General features: G+C 43.1%; 1 protein-coding gene across 6 annotated transcripts in view; it reads left to right on the forward strand.

Annotated features, from left to right (window-relative positions):
- PALM2AKAP2 (PALM2 and AKAP2 fusion) overlaps window positions 1-21,575 on the forward strand; it is a 278,279-nt gene that overhangs the window by 112,891 nt on the left and 143,813 nt on the right. For 3 of the 6 annotated variants that reach the window (XM_054186713.1, XM_054186714.1, XM_054186717.1), the window contains 4 exons: window positions 4,460-4,574; window positions 5,197-5,218; window positions 14,441-14,542; window positions 19,322-20,026. In XM_054186713.1, the coding sequence (XP_054042688.1) occupies window positions 4,460-4,574; window positions 5,197-5,218; window positions 14,441-14,542; window positions 19,322-20,026 (944 nt within the window). The remainder of the gene's footprint in view (window positions 1-4,459; window positions 4,575-5,196; window positions 5,219-14,440; window positions 14,543-19,321; window positions 20,027-21,575) is intronic. The other 3 variants (XM_054186716.1, XM_054186718.1, XM_054186715.1) reach the window with 2 other exon arrangements.

The raw sequence follows: 21,575 nt of genomic DNA on the forward strand, positions 1-21,575 counted from the left end.
CCTTGCCCTGCAGTACTGAATGGTTCTGGTCTGAATTTTGCAGGGCATAACGTCTGATAGCTACAGACTATAAAAGAGAAAGCCTGAGAGTAGCCTTAAAATTATTCATTTTCCCACCAATCACTGGGGAGTTTCAAGCCTCAACTGCATGAAGCCGTGAACATCCTGGTCTGATCTCACGGCTGACCCTGCTTGGAGCAGGAGATTGGGCTACAGACCTCCCGAGGTCACTTCCAGCCTGAATCATCCTACAAGCCTGTAATCTTACTAACCAAGGAATCAGGGTCCTCCTAAAATGACAGCAATATGCTGTGCAAGAGACAGCATCCCTTCTGCTGCTCGTGGTTTCTTCCTCTTCATAGAGGGACAGTGCTGTTGACGTGAGCAGGAGGGACACCTAGCTTACATGGCCAGCTCTTCTCAGCCCCCCCAAAAATCCTGTTACACCCTCAGGTGCTTATGGCAGCCGTCCATTAAAGAAAGCTGTGGGACAGACAGACTAGCAGCAAGGCAGGCTTGGCTTTCTGAATGGAGAAATCTGCCCTGTTCATTTCTATGATATTCAGGGAAACAGGGCTCTGCATACATCCACGGAAAAAGCATGTCCATGCCAAAGTGACTCCAGACTCCCCAACCCATTTTTTCTCCTTGTATAAACAGTTTAGCAAATCCCAGTGATCAGATAACTGCTTGGGCCAGTAAGCAACAATACTAACGGTCTGTCTTACACCACTTCTGCCTCATCTGGATCTCTGTTTTCTTTCTTACTGTTTCCCTACAGCACTCCAGATACTGCAGTTGTTTATTTAACTAGCTTTATTGCTGTGACCGTCTTTCAAACGCCAGCCTGAAATCTGCTAAGAAGCCAGGAACAAGGGAATTATAAGGTTTCCTTGCCAGGTGTCAAATGACAATTAAGGCACATCCTTTTTAAACAGGGCTAGAAGAAAAGGACATTATTGAATATTTAACAAGTTTACATGGGAAGAATGTAAGCACTTTATATATGTCCGTACGTGCACATGTGCACTCTGAATGGATTTATTACTGTTTAAACCATTGTATAGCATGTTGCTCAAAACAGATGTGATAGTAGTGCATTTTGGTTTTCAGACCAAATTTGCATCTCTCTGTTGGATCTTGTTACTAAAAAAGCAGGCAGTTCTCCTTATCACTCAGCAATTCTGATGGTACAAAGCTCACTAAAAAAATAAAGGGTGTGAAAACCTCTTCAGCTTTCATTGTGATTTTAATTTTTGCATTGCCGGCCCCTATGTAAAAAGGCAGCCCAAAGGAAGTGGTGAGGACTCTAGGACCAAATTTTCCAGTAAGGTCTGTGATGCCTAGACGGTTTACTGATGAATGTATACAACAGCTCATGTGGAAACTGTAACCTTGAGTATTTCTGTTACGTCAGTACCTCAGCATCGTTACCTCAGCCTTTATGCCTAGAGAGAACAGATGAGGGGGGTATAAAATTGAGCAAAAAGGTATAAAGCAACCTCCTGTGGATACTAATGCTTGGTATATGACCCCTGTGCTATGTAACAGGTACTTTCTGGATTGATGATCCGTATTTTTCCTGCCACGATTAGGAATTCAGACCCATTCTGCACAGGGCCTGGGAGACTCTCATTCTATCTGCATTGATTTCAGTGGAAAAAGGGCAATTTGCCCTATGGGATGAGTTTGTATGCATTCTTACTCAGCGTCACATAGGAAATCTGTGTCCCTACCACCTTCACCCATGTTTCTAAATCCTGGCAGTTCTGTCTCCATCCCTTTCCTCTTTAGTGAGTTGTTGTTAATACTGCTTCTGAAAGGAACTGAAGAAGGGATTAAAAAAAAAAAATCAAAACAAAATGTTGTCAAAACAGGGTAACCTAATGTTGCATTGTCCCAAGTAATTTTAATGGCGTGGGTAAGCTGGCACAAATAAAGCAGAAACTGAGGAATTGACTCAGGAGGGGAGGATAAAAGAGACACCAACAAGTAAAAAAAAAAGAGCAAGTAGCCAGAAAGTAAGAAAATATAAATCCAATCAATTGCTGGGAGTGCATGTGCAAGTGCATATGTGCATGCATTATAAGCAAACTTTCTCTGGAAGACCAAACAATTAATGACCAACCTTCTACAGAGTTTTGAGCTGGTGCACAAAAAATGGTGCACTTATGATCACCCCAAATTACAAGGAGTCTATCTTGCTTATAACCTTGCTGACATCAAATAAGTTGCCTTATACCATGTACGCTCAGAGTGTTGTCATTGTCATAAATTATTAACTAGTACCCAGATCATTTGAAAGAAAAAGGACTTCTGTCTTTCCCTGCATTTTGTTGTTGCTGACTTCTGTGCACTCCCATTTTCCAGTCTCATCCTGGATCATGTAGCGAGCAAAACGTACCAGGCTACAGAAGATATACCCTGAAAATTCTGCTTAGTGATTCACGCGGGAAGAAAAGAAACATACCAATAAGCCCTGACTCACCCATCTCCACAATGTAGTTTCACCCAACAACACAACAGAATATTTAAAATGTCTTTATCAGCAAGGTGTAAATGTATGTGGATCTACTGATTGTTTCCAGGGATAAGGAACGAAAAGAAGCCGCTTTCCTGTTGACTTCTAAATTCATTAAGTAGGAGCATGGCAATGGCTGACCTCAGTGACCAAAAAAACAAACAAAAAAATATTTTTTTTTCACTTCACTAGGTATTTTAAAACAATTCCTGGGGAGAAAAGTCAAGATGAAACAGTATTTTTTGAAAGCTGTTTCCCTGAATCATAACACAAGGGGGAAAATGCATCCTGTATCAAATTGTTCCATTTCATCAAAACGAAATATTTCATTTCAAAATATTTGGCGTTTTTAAAATTTTATATTAATTTGGAGAAAACGTTAAGTGGATTGGCGCAGTCCTTTCCAGCAGTCCAATTTAAAATCACTGCAATTAAGCCATTTCAACTTGGAGATGAGGAGTTTGCCTTTAAGAGACAAAAACGGTGGTTCGACAAACCACCACGAATTTGAGACTATTAAGTATTCACATACTTCATGAGAGCAAAAATCTGCCTTTTTTCCATATGCAACAACTTGAGGCTGTGACACTTCTGCCTCACTCCAATGAAAAGCATTATCAGCAATTGCCACACGTCTTTCATCCTTGCACAATTAGGAAGTGGGGGAAAATTTCCCAGGTGTGTGCCTTAAGTTAGATCCTTGCATCTATATTTAGACACATGAATTTCACAAGCAACTCAAGCTGTCAAGCCCCTGAAAGGAGCAATCCCTCCCTCCCTTCTCCCTACCTGCTCACTCACTGTCACCTTCTCCTTGCCCTCTGCCATGTGATCAAACAAGAATTAATGAAGTCCTGTGCTGAGCAGGGCTGGGAAAGAGCAAAAACGTGTCTGTCCCCTTAGCTTGAATCAGTGCCCTGATCCTTCACTTGAGAAGTGGTGGCAGAAAGGCAGGAGCAAGCAGCCGTGGGTAACGAAAGTGCCGGGCAACGCTGCTCTGTTGCATTCAAAGAAATATGGTCCAACAAGCTGTCAGCAGCTGCAGCCCTTTCTGTAGACAAAGGGAGATTTAGGCAACCAGCCATGTTCAAAAGTGTTCATCTTAGCTCATATTACACAAGTTTTTAATTTTTTATTTTTTTTTTGGTCAAAAGTGGGAAAATAAAGAAGGTGGTATATATAAAAATAGAGAGAAAGAAAGAGGGAATATTCCTGCACCTGCACAAATCATGTTAAAAAAAGGAGGTTTGAGTTAAAGTAATGGAGAATCTAACCCTGGTTAAAGTGTATCCCAAATCACAATCAACGCATCTTAAGGAGTGAGTGCCATTAGGTCTCGACAAGAGAAACAAGAGTGCTGAATGCTTACCGCCTAGCAAAATAAGTCTGTTTTCTGAGCAGCCTGTGTATTTTATTACCTGAAGCCTCTGGGGTCCCCAGTATCATGCAGTAACCGTAGAAAGCACAGATGGATATCCCAAAGTGTTATTGTCAGGAGCGGGCAAAGTACTGATTCAAGAGAAACTCCTAACACAACAGGTTCACTGCCAGCTTCCAACAACTACTTCCAGTTTCATTGTATGCAGTATGGAGCATACTCTTCTAATTATTACTGCATATTTATGGTTATATCCCTGTGATTTCTAAAATGAAAGTGCACATCTGAGATACCAAGGTATATTTTCAGTTAATCTGCACATGCTTTTGCAGAAGTGGATAGTAAGTGAATTACTGTTTTTCTTTTACATAGATCTTTCTGTTTTACAAATAATCCACATGCCCTTCCTGCGCTAGGAAAGCAATTGTGAATAACAACAGTGAAAGTTTTTCCTGATGACATTTGAAATGCTAATTAATACCTACGAAATACAGCTCATTGAAAAAAATTTTACATGTTTTATTTTTGTGTGTATGTGCATGTCTGTATGTCTTCTGCAGGCTGGAACAAGAAATACAGAAATTAGAAAGTGAGGAATCCCAAATATCTGCCAAAGAACAAATCATTTTGGAGAAACTAAAGGAGACTGAGAAATCCTTCGACAACTTTCAAAAGGTATTTAAAAAAAAACCAACAAAACCTACACTTTGAGTACAGATTGAAACCAAGGTAGACTCTTAGCACTGTTCAAAAGCATCGGTTAAAATTGGTGCCCTTATGGGAAGATTGAGGGCAGTTGAAGAGCACATAGCTCAAACCAGGATGAACAAGACTAGAAAGGATATAGAGGCTTCAGATCTGGTTTGGTTGGGTTATTTGGATTTCCCATTCCCACTACAGCTTTTTTTTGAAGAGGGATTTCAGAGACTATCTCCCTAGCTTATCCGCAGGGAAACAATGTGAGCTTACGGCCCCACTGAAAGATGTCAGCATGATCCTGAAAGGCATCTCAAACTTCCCTGCTCCCAGTGGCACCCAGAGATAGTGGCATTCACCACAAACACGACCTCTGAACATCACAGCCTGCAACAAACAGCAGCGTTCTCCTTTTAGTTACACCATGTCCCTCTCCCTCAGCCTCTAATGGCACTTAAACCTGAGAAGCCACATCCCCAGTTACCCGTTTAAAATTACAAAGAACCGTAAAAGCAAGCCTCGCATAAAAATCAAGACTTCATGCAAATTATACCCAAAATATAAAAGGTTTAACCAAATATCTTATTTTTTCCCTTCACAGAGTTTTTCACACCAGGACGGTGGTAAGTGCCTTTTTATTATTGCATAGCTTTGGGTTTAACAAGGGTTGTTACTATGGCTTTGTTGCAAAGGTTTACGGAGTGGGGGTTCTTCTCTTCATTGTATGTTTCTGATTTATTGCCAGAGCCATTACTTTTTTCTTTGGTGTTGCTATAGTGCAAGCACACACGTCACTATTGTGGTGAAACAGTATTCCTTTGGCAGAGCTCCACGTCTTCTTATGTGCACACAAGGGGAAAGAACAGTATGGATGGTTTAAAACAGACATCATACAACTTCTGTGTTACTGACCCCTTCCACCACATGATAGCCCTGCACTGCAGGCTCCTTTTCACCTCTCTGTGGTCAATCTTCTCCATTGTATGTGCTCGTGCTCTGTTCATAAACAGTTAAATGCAATGAGGAGTATTCCTAATATACAGGAACAACTATTAAAATTAGATTATTTCACTGATGAATGATACTCTCTGTGTGATGATTCTTCAAAAGGAAAACCTCACATGGGTGGATGAGAATGTAATAATTCCTAGTTTATGAACTGTGTCACAGTATGTGTGATCAGTCTAAATATTGAGCTATAAATCTAGGTGTCTGAGTGAGCAAATAATATGGTCCGTTCCCAGGAAGATAGAGTAGTGCTTGTAGTGCCTCTCCAGGACCCAGGAAGGATCTCATGCTCATCCATCTGCAGATAAATCTGTGGTCCAAACATTAATTCTCAATACATGTCTTTGAACTGACCAGATTCAAAATACTGGGGTCAAGACTATCTCCTCCAGCTGCTGACAAAGCCATGCCCAACTGTACTGTGAGTAGAGATGAGGAATATGTCAGATAATCCTAACATTAGAGCACTGGGACGTAATGGAAGGTTAATACATAGTATGTGATCTGACTCAGAGCTATCTTTTTGAGGTGATTAATATTACTTAGTAAGAGGGTTTTCTTTTTAACTCAAGGATCTAGTTAAGAAATGCTCACTTCTGTTAGCAATATAATTCAAGTTTTATGTTAAATTCCATTGTCACGAAAAGAAAAAAAAAGAAAAAGAAAGAAGTCCCGGATAGGATGCTCCATAGTAAGAATTTACTCTTCCTTCCTCCTGGAGCATTTGAAATTGGCTCCCACAAAGTAAGTAAAAATGCAGAATGGCACATATTTTGTACCTGTGCAGAGTTTCACCATAGTTGTTGGTAAGTTTCCAAAAGAGGAATGGTGCCTACGGGAATTAGCACCCGAAGTACGCAGGAGCTTGCAAGACGCGGCATGAATCTGCCTCTTCATGCATGTTGTGATAAAATGGGAACCAAAGGAAGCCTCAGCTAGCAAATACGAAGCGGTGGTTGTCAAAAATGTATTTTCTTGTAGCAGTGTAGTATTTCAGTGGGTTCAAGAGGAGCCTCGCTGTTCTCCAGATTTTGCCTGCTTTCAGTGGATCCCTCCCTCACAGACTGAGCGAGAAGCAAGGGCAGCTCATGATTTCTGAAGGGTAACAGAAAACTGCAAAGTTATGCCAATGAGAAGAGGGCACGTCCGGAATAAATGTGCAAGCAGAGGGAGCAGCGGGTACAGCTACGTGAACTGGTACCTATTCTCTTCCAGACCACTTGCTTTACAGATCTTGTCTCTTCCTCTCGGCAGCTGGTCCTTGTGGGCTGAGGTGGTCCAGGGTCATCCTCTAAGCACTACCGTGCTCTGCTCCTCTAGGGATGACCGAGGCTTCAAGCTGTCCTGTTAACCCTCCCACTGTGGGCACGATGTGACTGTACATCTTCACATGGTGAAAAGCTGAGTGGGTCCTCTCTGTTTTGTGGGCCCTCTCTGACAACAGTCTGTGAGGGTAGCTGGTCAGAGCAGGAAGAGAACACATAGATATTTCCTTCCTTCAAACACGTAGGACTTGCTTTGTTGCAGCAGATCAGCCATCTGGCCAGCAATCATTTGTAACACATGCTGCAGAGGAAAATGGTAAGAGCCATTGGATAATACAGGAAGGCTGTGTAAAACACAGACACCAACCAGCACTGACCTGTTGGGGCAATTTCTTCAATTGCTGCCACATCCTGAAAGACTTCCAGTCCATAAACCTCACATTAGCTTGCCCTGTGTCCATCCATCCCTTTATTCTAAATGCCGTGACAGTACAGAAAGTGGCTTATCTCATCTTCGTGTCCCCGTGCATGTTTTTGTGCCATAGATACGGTGGTGACAGAGATTTTGAGTGTGCAGAAAGCACAACTACAGGGAGCTCAGAGCCCAGAGGGGTCCAGGTGAAGGCTGTGAGGGGAGGATGGAAGTGGTGGTGAGCACCACTGCCAATCAAGTGACACTGTGTCCTTCCCACCCTTCCGAGGAAACAGTTGTTGTATGAGTATTTCTGAGCTTGAAGTCATTCAGGCACAATAAACACAAATTACATGTTTTCCAGAGTAAGAACACACTTTGCCTTCATAGATCACTACATGAGAGAAAGGAGACCAGAAATGCTGAGGCTGGGGGCTGTGGCCCTGTCACCTGCAGTCATGCTTCTGCGAGCTTCTTGGTGGCTTGTCACTGACAAGCTCTCCATTAAACAAGGCCTGAGGTGATGCTAAAAAATTATGAACAAAACACCATTTGTTGCTGCTCAGGTCCGCAGTCAAAACCAGGCATGTTGTACTGCTGTTCTGCATGCATACCATGAATGGAAAGGAGAGGGCTCTTACTCTGTGTATGCATATGTTTATGGCTCAATGTATATATAAAATAAAAGCCACATTAAGATCTGATGTAAATCCCTTGACTGCTGAATTTGCCTCAGGGGTATATTTGTCCTCTGCAGTCTTTGGCCGTCTCTATGCAAACTACACGCTGCTACTTACGAGCAATGTGCGCTCACAGCACAGAAAGCCAACCGTATCCTGGGCTTCATCCTCAGCAGTGTGGCCAGCAGGTCGAGGGAGGTGATTTTGCCCCTCTACTCTGCTCTGGTGAGACCCCACATGGAGTACTGCATCCATCTCTGGAGTCCTCAGCACAGGAAGGACGTAGACTTGTTGGAATGGGTCCAGCAGAGGGCCACGAAGATGATCATATGGCTGGAGCACCTCTGCTATGGAGACAGGCTGAGAGAGTTGGGGTTGTTCAGCCTGGAGAAGGCTCCGGGGAGACCTTATTGCACCCCTCCAGTACTTAAAGAGGGCTTATAAGAAAGATGGGGACAAACTTTTTAGTAGGGCCTGTTGTGATAGGACAAGGGGTAATGGTTTTAAACTAAAAGAGGATAGATTCAGACTGGATGTAAGGAAGGAATTTTTTACAATGAGGGTGGTGAAACAATGGTGAACAGGTTGCCCAGAGAGGTGGTAGATGCCCCATCCCTGGAAACATTCAAGGCCAGGTTGGATGGGGCTCTGAGCAACCCAATCTAATGAAAGATGTCCCTGCTCATTGCAGGGCGTTGGACTAGATGACCTTTAAAGGTCCCTTCCAACTGAAGCTATTCTATGATTCTTTGACTCTATGCTTCAGCCAACATGGATAAGCCACAATTACAGTAACTCTACAGTTTGTACAAACCTCTGTTTGAATTTAGTATGTATTAGCATATATTTGGCAAAGCTGTGTCTCTGGAAACCTGTCCTGCATCGTTAAGTTCCCAGCACACTGCTTAGAGACCCTCCTGGTTTTACGTCCTCTGATCTTGATCAGCTGTGCAGTGCAACAGCAAAACAGACGAGCATGTCCTCAGAGGAGCCAAGTACAGATCTTTATAGAGTGCTTTCCACGTGTCCTGTAAAAACTCCTCTAAGATTGTTTTTCAGTTGTAGGGTTTCAAGTAACTTTTTAATTTGATCTGCTTCTATGGCTGCCACAATTACAGCACCTCTGGCCACCTGAGTAAAAATCATTGATCACCAACCTCTGACTGCAGCTTGTTAGCCAACTTCCTTCCTATCTCACAGATCACCCGTCCAATCTGTATCTTGCCAGTTTGTCCAGGAGAAGGCTGTGGGAAACAGTGTCAAACACTTTGCAGAAGCCCAAGTAAACAACATCCACTGCTCTCCCTATGTCAACAGATGTTACTTTGTTGTAGAAAGTCATCAGGCTAGTCTGTCATAATTTGCCCTTTGTAAATCTGTGCTGGTTTTTCCCAATCACCTGCTTCATTTGGTTTGCAGTAGTTTCTAGGAAGACTCATTCCACCACTTTCCCAGCAATGAAGTAAGAGTATGGGCCCCTAGTTTCCTGGGTCTTCTTTTGCTCCCTTCCTGTAGATGGGTATGACATTTGCCATCTTCCAGTCATCAGGGACATCCCCTTATCTCCAAGACTTCCACATATTATAGACAGCAGCCCTGCAACCATGTCAGCCACTTCTCTTAACAACCTAGGGTGGATTCTGACCAGACCCACAGATTTATGTGCTTTGGGCCCTTGCAAACGCCCATAGACCAGCTCTTCCTTCACTACTGGAGGGCCAACACATGAGTTGTCATAGCTACTTGATCTTGCGATCTGGGGTCCAACTACACCAGTAAAGGCAACGGCAAAGAAGGTATTGAGAACCTCTGCCTTGTCAGCATTGTTAGTGACTAGTTTTCCTTCCCTGTTTAGTAATAGGCCTATGTCTTCCCTGTGCTTCTGCTTACTGCTCACAAATCTGAAGAACCCTTTCTTGTTGTACTTGACATCTTTGGCCAATTTCAGTTCTAGCTGAGCCTTAGCCTTCCTGACTGCATTTATGCATGCTCTAGCAAGGTTCTTGTAGTCCTCAACGGCTATTTGTCTTCCTTTCCATAGCCAGTGTGCTTCTTTTTTGCTTTTAATTACACCTAAAAGCTCATTGTTAAGCCAAGGTGGTCTTTAGTTCAGCCTTCTTCCTTTTCCTTTGTAGAGGAGGGACTGTTCTTGTGCTTGTAGCAGGCAATAAGTCCCAGTAACCCTCAGTAACTCCCAGTAACTTCCGGTACTCACAAGCTCCTTTCAAGCTCACATCCATTCCGTGGATGCTTTCCATGAAATCCCTTGCAGCAGTGCTCTGAGCATATTGAAGTTGGCTGTTCTGTAATTCAGGGCCTTCGTCCTACTTTTGTCCTACTACTAGTCTTCAGTGTGCTCAGCAGGATCATAAATTCCTCAATTTTGTGGTCACTGTATCCAAGGCCGCCAGTCATCATGGTACTTACATTGTCAAGGAAGTCTTCTCATTCTCAGTTTGTGAGTAGTAAATGTAGCAATGTACTGCCCTTAGTTGGCGTGTCCAGCATCTGTAGCAGGAAGCAGCCCTCAATGCGTTCCAGAAACCTGATGGACGCATGGCCCCACTGTGTTTTTTTCCCAGCAAATATCTGGGTATCTGAAGACATCTATGAGGACCAGGTACTGTTGGCCCAAGACTTCCTTGAGCAGCCAAAATATGGTTTTGTCAGCTTTGTCATCCTGATAGGAGGTCAGTAAGATAACATAACGTAAGATCCCCCTTGGTGATGATCCCTCTAATCTTGATCCAAAAGCATTCATTTAATAGAACTGTGTATGGTCTCCAGAGCTCTCCTCAAATTTCTCTTTTACATAAAGTGCAAGTCCACCTCCTCTTCTTCCTTTCCTATCGTTTTGAAAGAGTTTGTAGTCATCTGTCTTGTGGTCTTTACATCATGTGAGTTTCCCCACCAAGTTTCTGTGATTCCTATGACATCTCTCAGACTGCACAGAGGTCTAGTTCCTCCTGCTTTCTTCCCAGATTACATACATGCACTTGAGGTGGCTGAACTTAGGGTTCTTGCCTTTGGTAAGTGTTGGGGAGCATTCTTAACTGCTCTGGTAGGTGCACTCATCCACTGTGTTGCTTATAGATAAACAGGTGGCAGCTGTGGACCCCACCCCCCAAGTTCATTAGTTTAAATCATGATTCACCAAGTCAGAGCTAGGCTATCAGCCTGCTTAAACCTCTGTTTGTGGTCTTATAAACTTGGTGGGAGGGTCATAATCTCTCTTCCCTCTGACTTAGTCCCATGGAGCCCTAGAGGACTTTGCAGGTGGAACAGCCCTGCCCTGGGGGCCAGTATTTGCAGAAGACCAGGCACTAATTTTAGTGGTAGTCAGACTTTTTAAAGATAGTCCAGCCCTTAGAAAATTAGCTTGTCTGACATTTGGCCACAAACCTCTATGTGTGAGCTATTCTGAGCAGTTCTGAAGGTTTAGTTTTGTGTAAGCACCCTCGAAGGATTATCTGGCCCAATATGTTTTCTGAAGCACTTGTCTGTTTCGTAATATGGAAGACTGCCATAGTCCTAAACTAGTTTATTTTAAGTAGTACAAAAAGCCAGAGGACATGTTTTATGACATCTTTAGATATTAATAACTCATCAAAGGTTGACATGAAGATATTGAATGCAGTCAGTTCAAATGCTTTAATTTATGTTCTGTCTTATTCCTCATGCAAATGAAATGCTAATTTGTGTCTCATACACTTCTTATAAAATTGATCTCTTATATCCTTTTTAAAGGTTCTAAATGAAACGGACCTTGTTGCCAGTGAGATAAAGGAAAATGAGCGTGTTCGTTTTGTTTTGGGGGATGGGGGGTGGCAGCAGCTAGACAGAAACTGGCAGAACCATCCAAACCCCAACTTCTTCTTGTCAAATATCCCATTTCTGACACGTAGCACCACCACTTGCTTCAGAAGAAAATACACTAGAAGCCTACCCTCACCACGGTGTGCCCTTCTCAGGACAGTAATGAGAGATTATCTGGAGCCCTGAAGATAATTTTTTAATATTTTATTCTAAGTAACATCCAGAGATATTTCTAAACTGAGTCAATATTAACAATACCTAACACTTACCTAGGTATTTTCTCCTAATGCAGGAAGAAAAAAAGAACACATAACAAAACAAAAAACCAAAAAGGTCCACAGACATGTACAGCATCAAAGTGAGAGTTTCACCATCAAGCTGTGCGGCTGATCTTGTTTACTGCTAGGCTTCAGTGATGCTAGCTGCCAGGATGGCCAGCTCAGTTCCCTGTACAGGCACCAGGGAAAAACAAACACTTGCAAAGGATTTTGTCTCCCGGAGTGCCCTGGGATGAGAACTCTACCCTCACCATGCCTATTTGTTCTCATGCACTGCAAAAGAAATAAGGATGATTAGTTAAGCAGCACAAGCCTGCATTACACCCACGTGTGGACAGAGAGGTCTGTCACTCAAGTCGCTGGATGAGTGTAGACTGAAACTACTGTTCCAGCAGAACACTCGACAGGGTGAATAATTGCTAAATTTCTGCCATTTCCAGAACACAAAGTGCCTTCTTATTCTCACCCAGAAACACAGTCCCCACTTCTTTCTTCTGAGAAATTACTTTGGTTTTCAATAATAGCCTGCTCATTTGCTGGTGATATTTCCCAGAATAACAACACCAATCATTGTACCAATTTCTCATCAGAGGCAAGAAACCCCGCAAAAGAAAGCAGCTGTTGCTGGCCGTTGCTCAGTCAGCTGTGTCCTAAACAATTATTTCTCCTAGGCTCTTCTGCTAAAAATAAAAAACTTTGAGGAAACACTATGCATTGAAAATATAAAAGCCCATTTGCCAAGACTGCCATTTGTCCACTGAAGTATGAAATAAAATAATATTTCCCTGGATTAGTTGATTTTTTTTTTTCAAATTCATCTGTTACAAGCTGGAAGTATATACTAACTTCCTGGGTTTCTGGAATGAATTTGCATTAAACCTCTGTGCAATTCTCCTCTTCTGTCCTATTCTCCTCTGAGGCTGAAAGGGGGAAAAGGGACTGCCTTACCTGAGTCACCTACAGTGCTCCATGGAGGGATGGAGAGTCTTCCTGGGGACTGTGATTACTATCTTCCTGCACCCAGCAGCACTGGTGGCCACTGCAGGCTGTGAAGGTGGTTAAACCATTTCACTAATACCAGGCCCAACTTTCCTGTCATAGGAGCAGACTTTGGAATTAGAGGTGGCACATCATGTCTTCGCTGAGGATGCCACCAGGTGCATTTTCTGGGACGGGTGTTAGCCCATAGGGAACGTGATCAAAGTATCTGCCTCTGCCAGATGCAGTCAAGCAGCCTACGACAGGAAACTTCATTTTTCTCTCCTTCCACCAGTTGACTTTTATGGTCTTCCTATCTCACCTGCTTATAACAACAAGGGGCACCAAGGAAGGCAGATTCTGCCTCCTACCCTGACACACGGACCGGGCTGTACCAAGAGGTCGACAAATTATTACCAGCAAAGTACCTTTGGAGGAAAAAGAATGCTCTGTTTCACACCAGATAGAATCTTATGTTTGAACAGAAACATAACCATTTCCATACAAAACTGAAAACGTTTCCAGTTGATAGCAAAGAATGTGATTTTTAGGTTTTTTTTTTCTTTTTTGTTTTGGTTTGGCGCCTGAACTGTAAGTTAGTTATTTTCACATCTCTGCTCTGAGCTCTGTGTTTAGTTCATCCACTGAATGCTAGCAGAAGGACATACACTATCTAGTTCTGTTCAGCCACAAAACATCTCCCAGTAAATATTTGTAAATTTCTTTAATGTCTCATCTAAAGAACATATTTAGCTTATGTTAAACAACCATAAGCTCAAATGTAAAATACGTCAGTTCTTTAAGATAGCTTTCTCCTGTTTCAGGGTTTGTTAATGAATGATGCCACTACAGAACTGGCAGGCGCTTAATATCTACTGAAGGTCACATTGGGCACCCTATCGGTATCTATTCGTGATTTCATCATTAGCTAAATTTCAGCTTGAAGAACAAAATGCCAAAGACCGGTTCAATAATATCGGAAACAACCAGGACAAAAGAGTTGGCCTTTCATCCCATTCAGTTGACACTAGCATTTTTAGGCTTTTATATCTCTATTTGAAATGCCATGTATTCTGGGTATCACGTTAGGTTTGTTCCTTACCTTCCCCCTCTCTCTCCCACATTTTAAAGGTCACGGACGTGATAAATCCAGAACCTCCTGACAAATAATTTTATGTGTTCAACTGACATAAGGTTTGAGTCATCTGGACCCATTCCCTCCTGCCTCAGCTAGTCTATTGAACACCAATCACACGACAGTGACTTTGCACTTTGTTTGCTTTGATCCAATTATCTAGTACAAAGCTCCGGTGACTATTGTCGGGGCTGACAACACTCTGCTGTCTAAGCAATGAAGCCACTGGGGCTCATAGCACGAATCTAACTGTTTCCTGTTCTCTGACACCAGATGCAGTAAATTACATTTACTCCCAGATCCCTGAACTCCCAACCCTCTATTCACGAACAGCAGAGCCAGTTCCTGGGCGGGACGGAGCAAGCAGAGTAGCTGGTAAGTCTCAAGGAGCAAAGTATTATAATACCAGTCCAGTAGCCATGAACTCTTTTTGTTGTATTACCTTAATGGGTCTGGTGTCCCGATATCATTTAAATGCCAGGAAATGCCGCTTGATTTGTATTTTGTAAATAAGTCAAGGCTTTTTGAGCAGCAATGAGCACTCTGAAAACAATGTAGTTGAATGACATGCAAGTAACATAGGAAATGCGTCCCATTTTTTTACATGGAAACATTCAGTTCTTTCCATCTCTGCTGATACAAATACATGGTATTTAGGCCAAGGTTTTGCCTCCTCCGTTGTACCCATGCAACTTCCATTAAGATGAATGAGTCAGACGGGCACTCACAAGACCCCATACGTGCTTCAAACTTTTATGTCATTTTATATTTATTTGTATGGCATTCTTTCTTTTTGGGGAAAAAGTGGGGAGAAGCACGGCACGTTTTGTGCTTCGAGTCATATAGAGAATTTTCTAACACTTATTTTTCAGATTGAGTATGTGTCTTAAATGTAACAATGTTGATTGTGAAAAGCTGTATGTTTTTCTTATTTCAAGATCCTTCTTTTCTAAACAATGTATTCCCTATGTTAAGACCAAAGCGCTGGTGGCTACTTAAGAGGTGTCCCAAGGAGTGGGAATGAAAGGTGGCTTACTTGAAGAACAGGTTAACAAGCGTAGCAAAGCAATGTCTGCAGCTAAGATGCTATACGCAGCTACGGGATATGTTGTTTTGTTCAGAGGTCCCGTTGCAAGCCATCCCAAAAGCTTCCCTTCCACCGGTGCTTACCCTGATCTGTCTTAAAATCAAGCTTTCCCTTGTGTGTTTTGTGCCATTTGGTCAACACCAAGAATACAATAATTTATTTAATTCTTCAAATGACCCAGAAACCTTGTTCATGCAGTCCTTATAAGAGTATTATGTGTGTGCAATAGCTTAAAGAAAAGGCACCAGCATATGTCCTCAAAGGTAGACAGTAAGCATACATCTTAAAACAAGCTCAAAGTCTATTAAGATTATTTTTATTCTTTTTAAAGAACAGCCTTTGAATCCACATAACAGGCAGAAGCCAGATCTTTCGTCTGCACGTTGGGATCTTGTTGTCATGAAGCACTGCATCATGTTACACTGTAATTAAAGCTCGTGCAGAAAACTTGTGCTTGTGAATACGGGCTGTCATCTTCATGTACTGCTGTCACTTTCAACTCTGTTGACAGATAGTTTTGCTTTTTGTATTAATAGAGCACATTTTGCAGTAAATAAGCTCTGGTTAAATAAAGACATTTTAGAAGTCAACATTAGTTCAATTTTCAGCTATTTTGACAAGCTGGGCTGTTAGGTTTTCCTGCACAGAACGAACATTATGCATACAGGCAGATGAGGCAGGTTCTGTTATTCGCTTCTCCCACGGCAAAGCACTTCACTAGTGAACAGCTTTCTAAGAAACTCACGTACATTTATGCATTTACTTGCACAAGTAGATTTAATGCCACCCCTGGGGCAGGTCATAAACAGCATGTTATGTAAATATCTTAAAAACAGTGCTGCTGATATCACAGTAGAAGAAATGAAAAGAAAATGTTGACAGTGGCAAATGCTTAAGCAAATTAGCCAAACATAAGGGAAAAAACATACACAAGGACCAAACCTGTTAATTTTCTAGATCAGATCAGGCTGTAGGACAGTCTTCCAAGCAGTGTTAGAACTTGTTGCCCAAAGTGTTCCTAATAAGTAGGACGTTGTTACTTATCAGTGCTCCATCCCATACATAAAAAGATGTATCTTGCAACTCTTCCTAAGTATGGCTGGGTCCACATGATTTAACTATCAGATTGTTGCCATCTGCTTCTGAATTCAGGCCCATTATACAAGCCTTCCTTTAACGCACACTACTGAATGAAATTTGTTCATCAAAACAGAGAGGGTCTGGCAGATTGCACCTTCTTCTGCACTAAAAATATATGCAATAACATGGTACTCGACTATTTCACAGGAAAAGCAGCACCCTTTATTGAAACGTCATGCCCTAGACAATATTTATATTTTTCAAAGAAGGGCAGAAGCACAGGAGCTCCAGGGGAACTCCTCACCAAGAAGGTGGCAGGCAGCCAGTTGGTGGGCTGGCAGTGCCCTCTCTGCAGGGCTGTGGTGCTCAGGACAAATGAGGAACTTCTGCCCATCAGAGATGATTTTTCTGGGTGTGCTGTTGCTCCTTTGTAGTTCAGCTTTGCTGCAGTTCAGTTGTCTGCCACTCAAAAACGTACCAGTGTGTCAGTTTTAGCATCTGCACCATAGGCTAGCCAACCCCTACTTTTACCTCTGTAATGTTTGCAGTTGTTGAACAATATCTGCCTGGGCAGCCCTGGAGAGGTCAAATGATGTTCAGAGCCCACTCGCCCAAAACCTGGGGGCAAGCTAATGAACAAAATTCCTCTTCCTTTCCTACTCCCCTTGCCACCGCTCACGAAACTGCACCTAGAAGGGAGCAAACTCCAGACAGTTAGTGGTGGCACCTGCACCTTTTTGTTTTATTACCCCTACTCGTTAGATTAAAGGCTTCAGGGTGGAGTTACTTGCATAAGACTTGAAGGACACTTGCCCACCAGCTCCTGGGCTGGGACTGTCCCAAGCAAGTGACCCATGCCAGCTGCTCTCTGAGCCACACCATGATGCAGCCTGCCACAGCTCCTCGGAGCAACATGCTCCAGGGCTTCACTGCTACTCGCCTTGTGGCAACAGCACTTTTCCTTATTTCCAGCCTAAATCTCCCGTTTCAGTCCATGTCAGCTGCCCCTCAGCCTCCTGCGGCACACCACAGAGCAGAGCCCAGCTCTTGCCCCTGCAGCCCCCTCCTGGCTGCTGTGGCTGCTGTGGGATGGCCAGGCATGAAAACTCCAGCACGGGGAGGGAGATGAGAAAGCTGATGTCCCTTCTTCCTTGTGAAAACGGGCATCCTGTGCTCAGGGTGGTGACAGCTGTGGATACAGCTAGCCCGCAAACTTCCCGCAGTGGTGGTAAAACACAGTCCTTAGCGATATCCCCCTGTCTTGGAATGGGCAAGGTGAGACCCCTGCCTCAGGAGCCCACTCCAGCAACCCCTTGCTCTCAGAGGCAGCACTGCTCCTTCACCCAGCAGCACCTCAATCCTCCGGCGTTTGTCTGGCATTGCGCTTGACCTAACCAGCCCTTCCAGGGCCGGCCAAGGTCTGAGCAGAGGCGCACAGCACGTAGACAGCCAGACCCCAATTTGTCTGGGCTGCCTACCAGGCGGCACTCCCAGGGCCAGAGGAGGGGCCAGCATGCACCATGCTTGAATTTTCTGCCTAGAGCTGTAGGGGGAGGGTCATGATGCACGTCATGATAAACTTCCTGTTGTTAATGAAACACTTTGCTTTAAAAACACAGGAAAAAAAATTCTACTCTGCGTGAATAATAAGGCTGAGGGAATATATTAAAGCAAGAGTAATTTTTTTTCATTCATGACTTTTTAAACACAAATACACCAAGCTACATGGGGTTTGGGGCAAGGACATTATACACTCACTTGAAAATAAGTCATGAAAAAAAGCCAACGTGTCAGTTTGTGGTGTCCCCACGTAAGACAAAGCACAATTATACCATTGAGATTCATCAGTGGAAACGGTCACCGTAAGTTTCACGAACACTTGTCACTGCCCGTGGTAATTCATAAGTAAGTGTCTGTGGATGTCTGTCCAGGAGACAAAATGTCTTCATCTGCATACAAGGAATGCTTAAACAGCTGACAACTTTGCACATTTTTCTTTGAAAAGCTGTCTAGTGAGATGCCATCGTATCTCAAAATGGGTGTTAGAGTGGTGTAGGCTGCCTGTCTATTCCTACTGTGTGGTCTCTACAATTTTCATCTTGTTACTGCGTCCTTCTTAACTGCCAGAAAGGCTTCTTTGCTATTCTAAAGCAGCATCCCTCACATGCATGTTTTTACCTGTTGTTTCATGGCACGTTGAAAATCAGTTCTTTTTTCTTCAACTTTGGCAATGGTGCTTAGGGCCCAATTAAAATAACTGAAGGAGCACTTCTTGTCCATTTTGTACATTCTCTTAAGCTGCAAGCAGAGGTCACTGTCGATGCCTTGGTGTGGAAGCTGAGAGATCTGCCCTGCCACGCATCCGCGGGAGAAATTATCCCATTCCTGTGTGATTTTGTTTTCCCACCTGTAGAACAGGGGTAAACAATGTTTCTTCACCTCTCTAAAATGTTTTGAATGCTACGGATGGAAGAGTTAAGCAAGAACAAGCATTGATAATAAAACAGTCTGGGTGTTACTTGCAGCAGTCAAAACTTGTTACCAGCTAACTGGCAGTTTGATGGCAGAGAAGGAAAAGAGAGTACAGAGGTTCCTGGAGATGAGTTTCTGTCTGAATTTTGAGGCAAGTTCAGAATGGAAAGGTTGAGGACAACCTGCATGCTGTCACCTCCCTTTGTCTAAATTACACCTAACCCAAGTGCTCTTGGCTCTCCTAGTTGATCAGAGAGAGCTCCTCGCAGCATGAGCGGGAAGACTAGGTCCTGTTTGACGCAGGTATGCCTACCCTCCAGCTGCACAGACAGCCGTAGTGTAATAACTATCTCCGTCCACAGCGTTGTGTCCCACCTTTTAACGTAGCACACTTGGCCCTTCAGAAGCAGGAGGTAGGAAAAGGGGCACAGTAGTTTTCTTTGTCTGTTTGGCAATTAACCATTCACTGGCTTTTTTTGTTGTAACATGCACTTCCTCTCTTGTTTTCATTCAAGCTTTGTGCACCATGGAAATTAATGTGGAGAAAGACAAACAGACAGGAGAGACCAAGATTGTCTCTGCTTCACCTATTGGCCCAGATGAGGCCCATCAAAGAGGATTCAAAGTCTATGATGATGGTACCAAGGTAGTCTATGAGGTTCACTCTGGTGGCACAGTAGTAGAAAATGGAGTACATAAATTAAGTTCAAAGGACGTAGATGAACTTATGCAAAAAGCTGGACAATCAAGTGTAAAAGGAGGGTATGAAACAATGACTGTGTCAGAGAGAAATGCGGTAGCCGATGGAAACCTTAGCCATATGAAGGAGCAAATGCTCTTCAAGGAGGCAAAGCTGGAAATGGTACACAAACCCAGCAAAGGGCATGCTGTGATCCCTCAGCCCCAAGACAAACCCTGCGGTGGCGAAGCCCTGGAGGCCAGCGCAGATCAGCCAGTGACAATGATATTTATGGGCTACCAAAACATTGACGACGAAGAGGAGACGAAGAAAGTGCTGGGCTATGATGAGACCATCAAGGCAGAGCTGGTCCTCATCGACGAAGACGACGAGAAGTCATTGCGGGAGAAGACGGTGACGGACGTCTCCACCATGGATGGGAATGCCGCTGAGCTGGTCTCTGGCAGGCCCCTGTCGGACACGACAGAGCCCTCCTCTCCCGAGGGGAAGGAAGAGAGCCTGCCCTTGGAAGCTGCCCCAGGTACACAAAAGAAAAAGCGTTGTCAATGCTGTATTGTCATGTGAACACCTCCTCCTCCCCCGCTCCGGGCAGCTCCTGCTCCATCACTTACCTAGACCTCACTGTACTTCTAACTGCAATACTGTGAACTGGAAGTGAATGCCTCCATTGCCTTGCAGTTGGGTTGCTTTGCTTTCTAGTTCTTCAGGAAGAGGAACGCATGGTTATTTTCCCATCAGACGTACTATTTGGGGTTTGGGGAGGGGGTTGGGGGGGTTTTTCCTTCTTTTTTTTCTGTTGTTGGGTGTTTTTTTTCCTTAATATTGCAGAGTGAAAGATAAATGGGAAATGGAACAAATGTTTTCATATTTATTTGATTTTTATATATATATATTATATATATAATGAAAACACTTTTTACGTTTTTTCTTTGGATATCTGACAGGCTTGATCAGATTCCTAGAATTTTGTGGGAGTCTGAGTTTCACAGCAGACATATGAGAGCCTTAAAAAAATATTGCTTCTCTTTTTTAAGAAAAATCACATTTAAACATTATTTTATAGATCCTATTTTTTATTTCCTGCGAGAAGGCTTAGATCATTTTACTGTTTTAATTTCCTAAAACTCGGGCAAGTCTTTCCCAAAAAAGTTCGCATAGTTTTGTTTTATAGTATCTTTCCGGTTTAGTTTGCGGTGTCAGAAAAACCCATTAGCCATTTCTGCTTATTGGTGATACCAAAAGTGGACCTTAATTATTCTTTCTAGAAAATGTATGAATGATGATTTTGCCTTATATAAATCTTCCAGATTACAGTATTGTATGTATATTTCATCTCCCCAAATTACAGTTGAAATTAACTTGACGTGAAAAAGATGCAGCTGTCACACCAACTGAAATGGAGTCACTGATCTAATTACCTGCCTTTCAGTAACTCTGCCAATGTTTATACATGAAGTTTTCCTGCTGAACTCCAGTAGATGAGAGATATTGCTTTCTATTTCCTTAGAATATAAATGAACTTCTCTCACAGTCTGACCCTGTTCCTGCTGGATTCAGTGACAAAATTCTCAGTGCTGGGAATGGGGGCAGGGCCAGGGATTAATTTTGTAATTCTTAGGGAAGTGTAATTTCTCATAGAGTGTACCTCCAGTGCACCTACGTAATGACAGGTGATGGGTCTGATCCTGCCCTGCTTATCCAGGTAAAACTCCCGTGGAGGCCCACTGGAGTTTTGTCAGAGCAGCTGTTTCGGGAGAAGATTCTACAGCCACAAGGCTAACATTTTCAAAACCTGCCGGTGGTTTTGGATGCTTCATTTTCAGGTGTGGGAGACTTCAAAGAGGTCTGATTTCCAGCAAATTTTTCTTCATCTGCCCTCTGAAAATCAGGCCTGTTAAAAACAGCTCAAGGTGAAAATGTATAAAGGCAAAGGCATCCAAAATCAGTAGATGTTTCTTTGTTTCTTGGTCCTTCGATTCTTCTACCTACTATGAAAAAGCAGCCAGCTTTTTCATGGCGAGATATCATGAGCCTGATTCTTGTCTCACACCGGTTTTGCTCAAGCGTAG

The sequence above is a fragment of the Rissa tridactyla genome, chromosome Z (genome assembly GCF_028500815.1).
Source record: "Rissa tridactyla isolate bRisTri1 chromosome Z, bRisTri1.patW.cur.20221130, whole genome shotgun sequence".
NCBI classification, from domain to species: domain Eukaryota; kingdom Metazoa; phylum Chordata; class Aves; order Charadriiformes; family Laridae; genus Rissa; species Rissa tridactyla.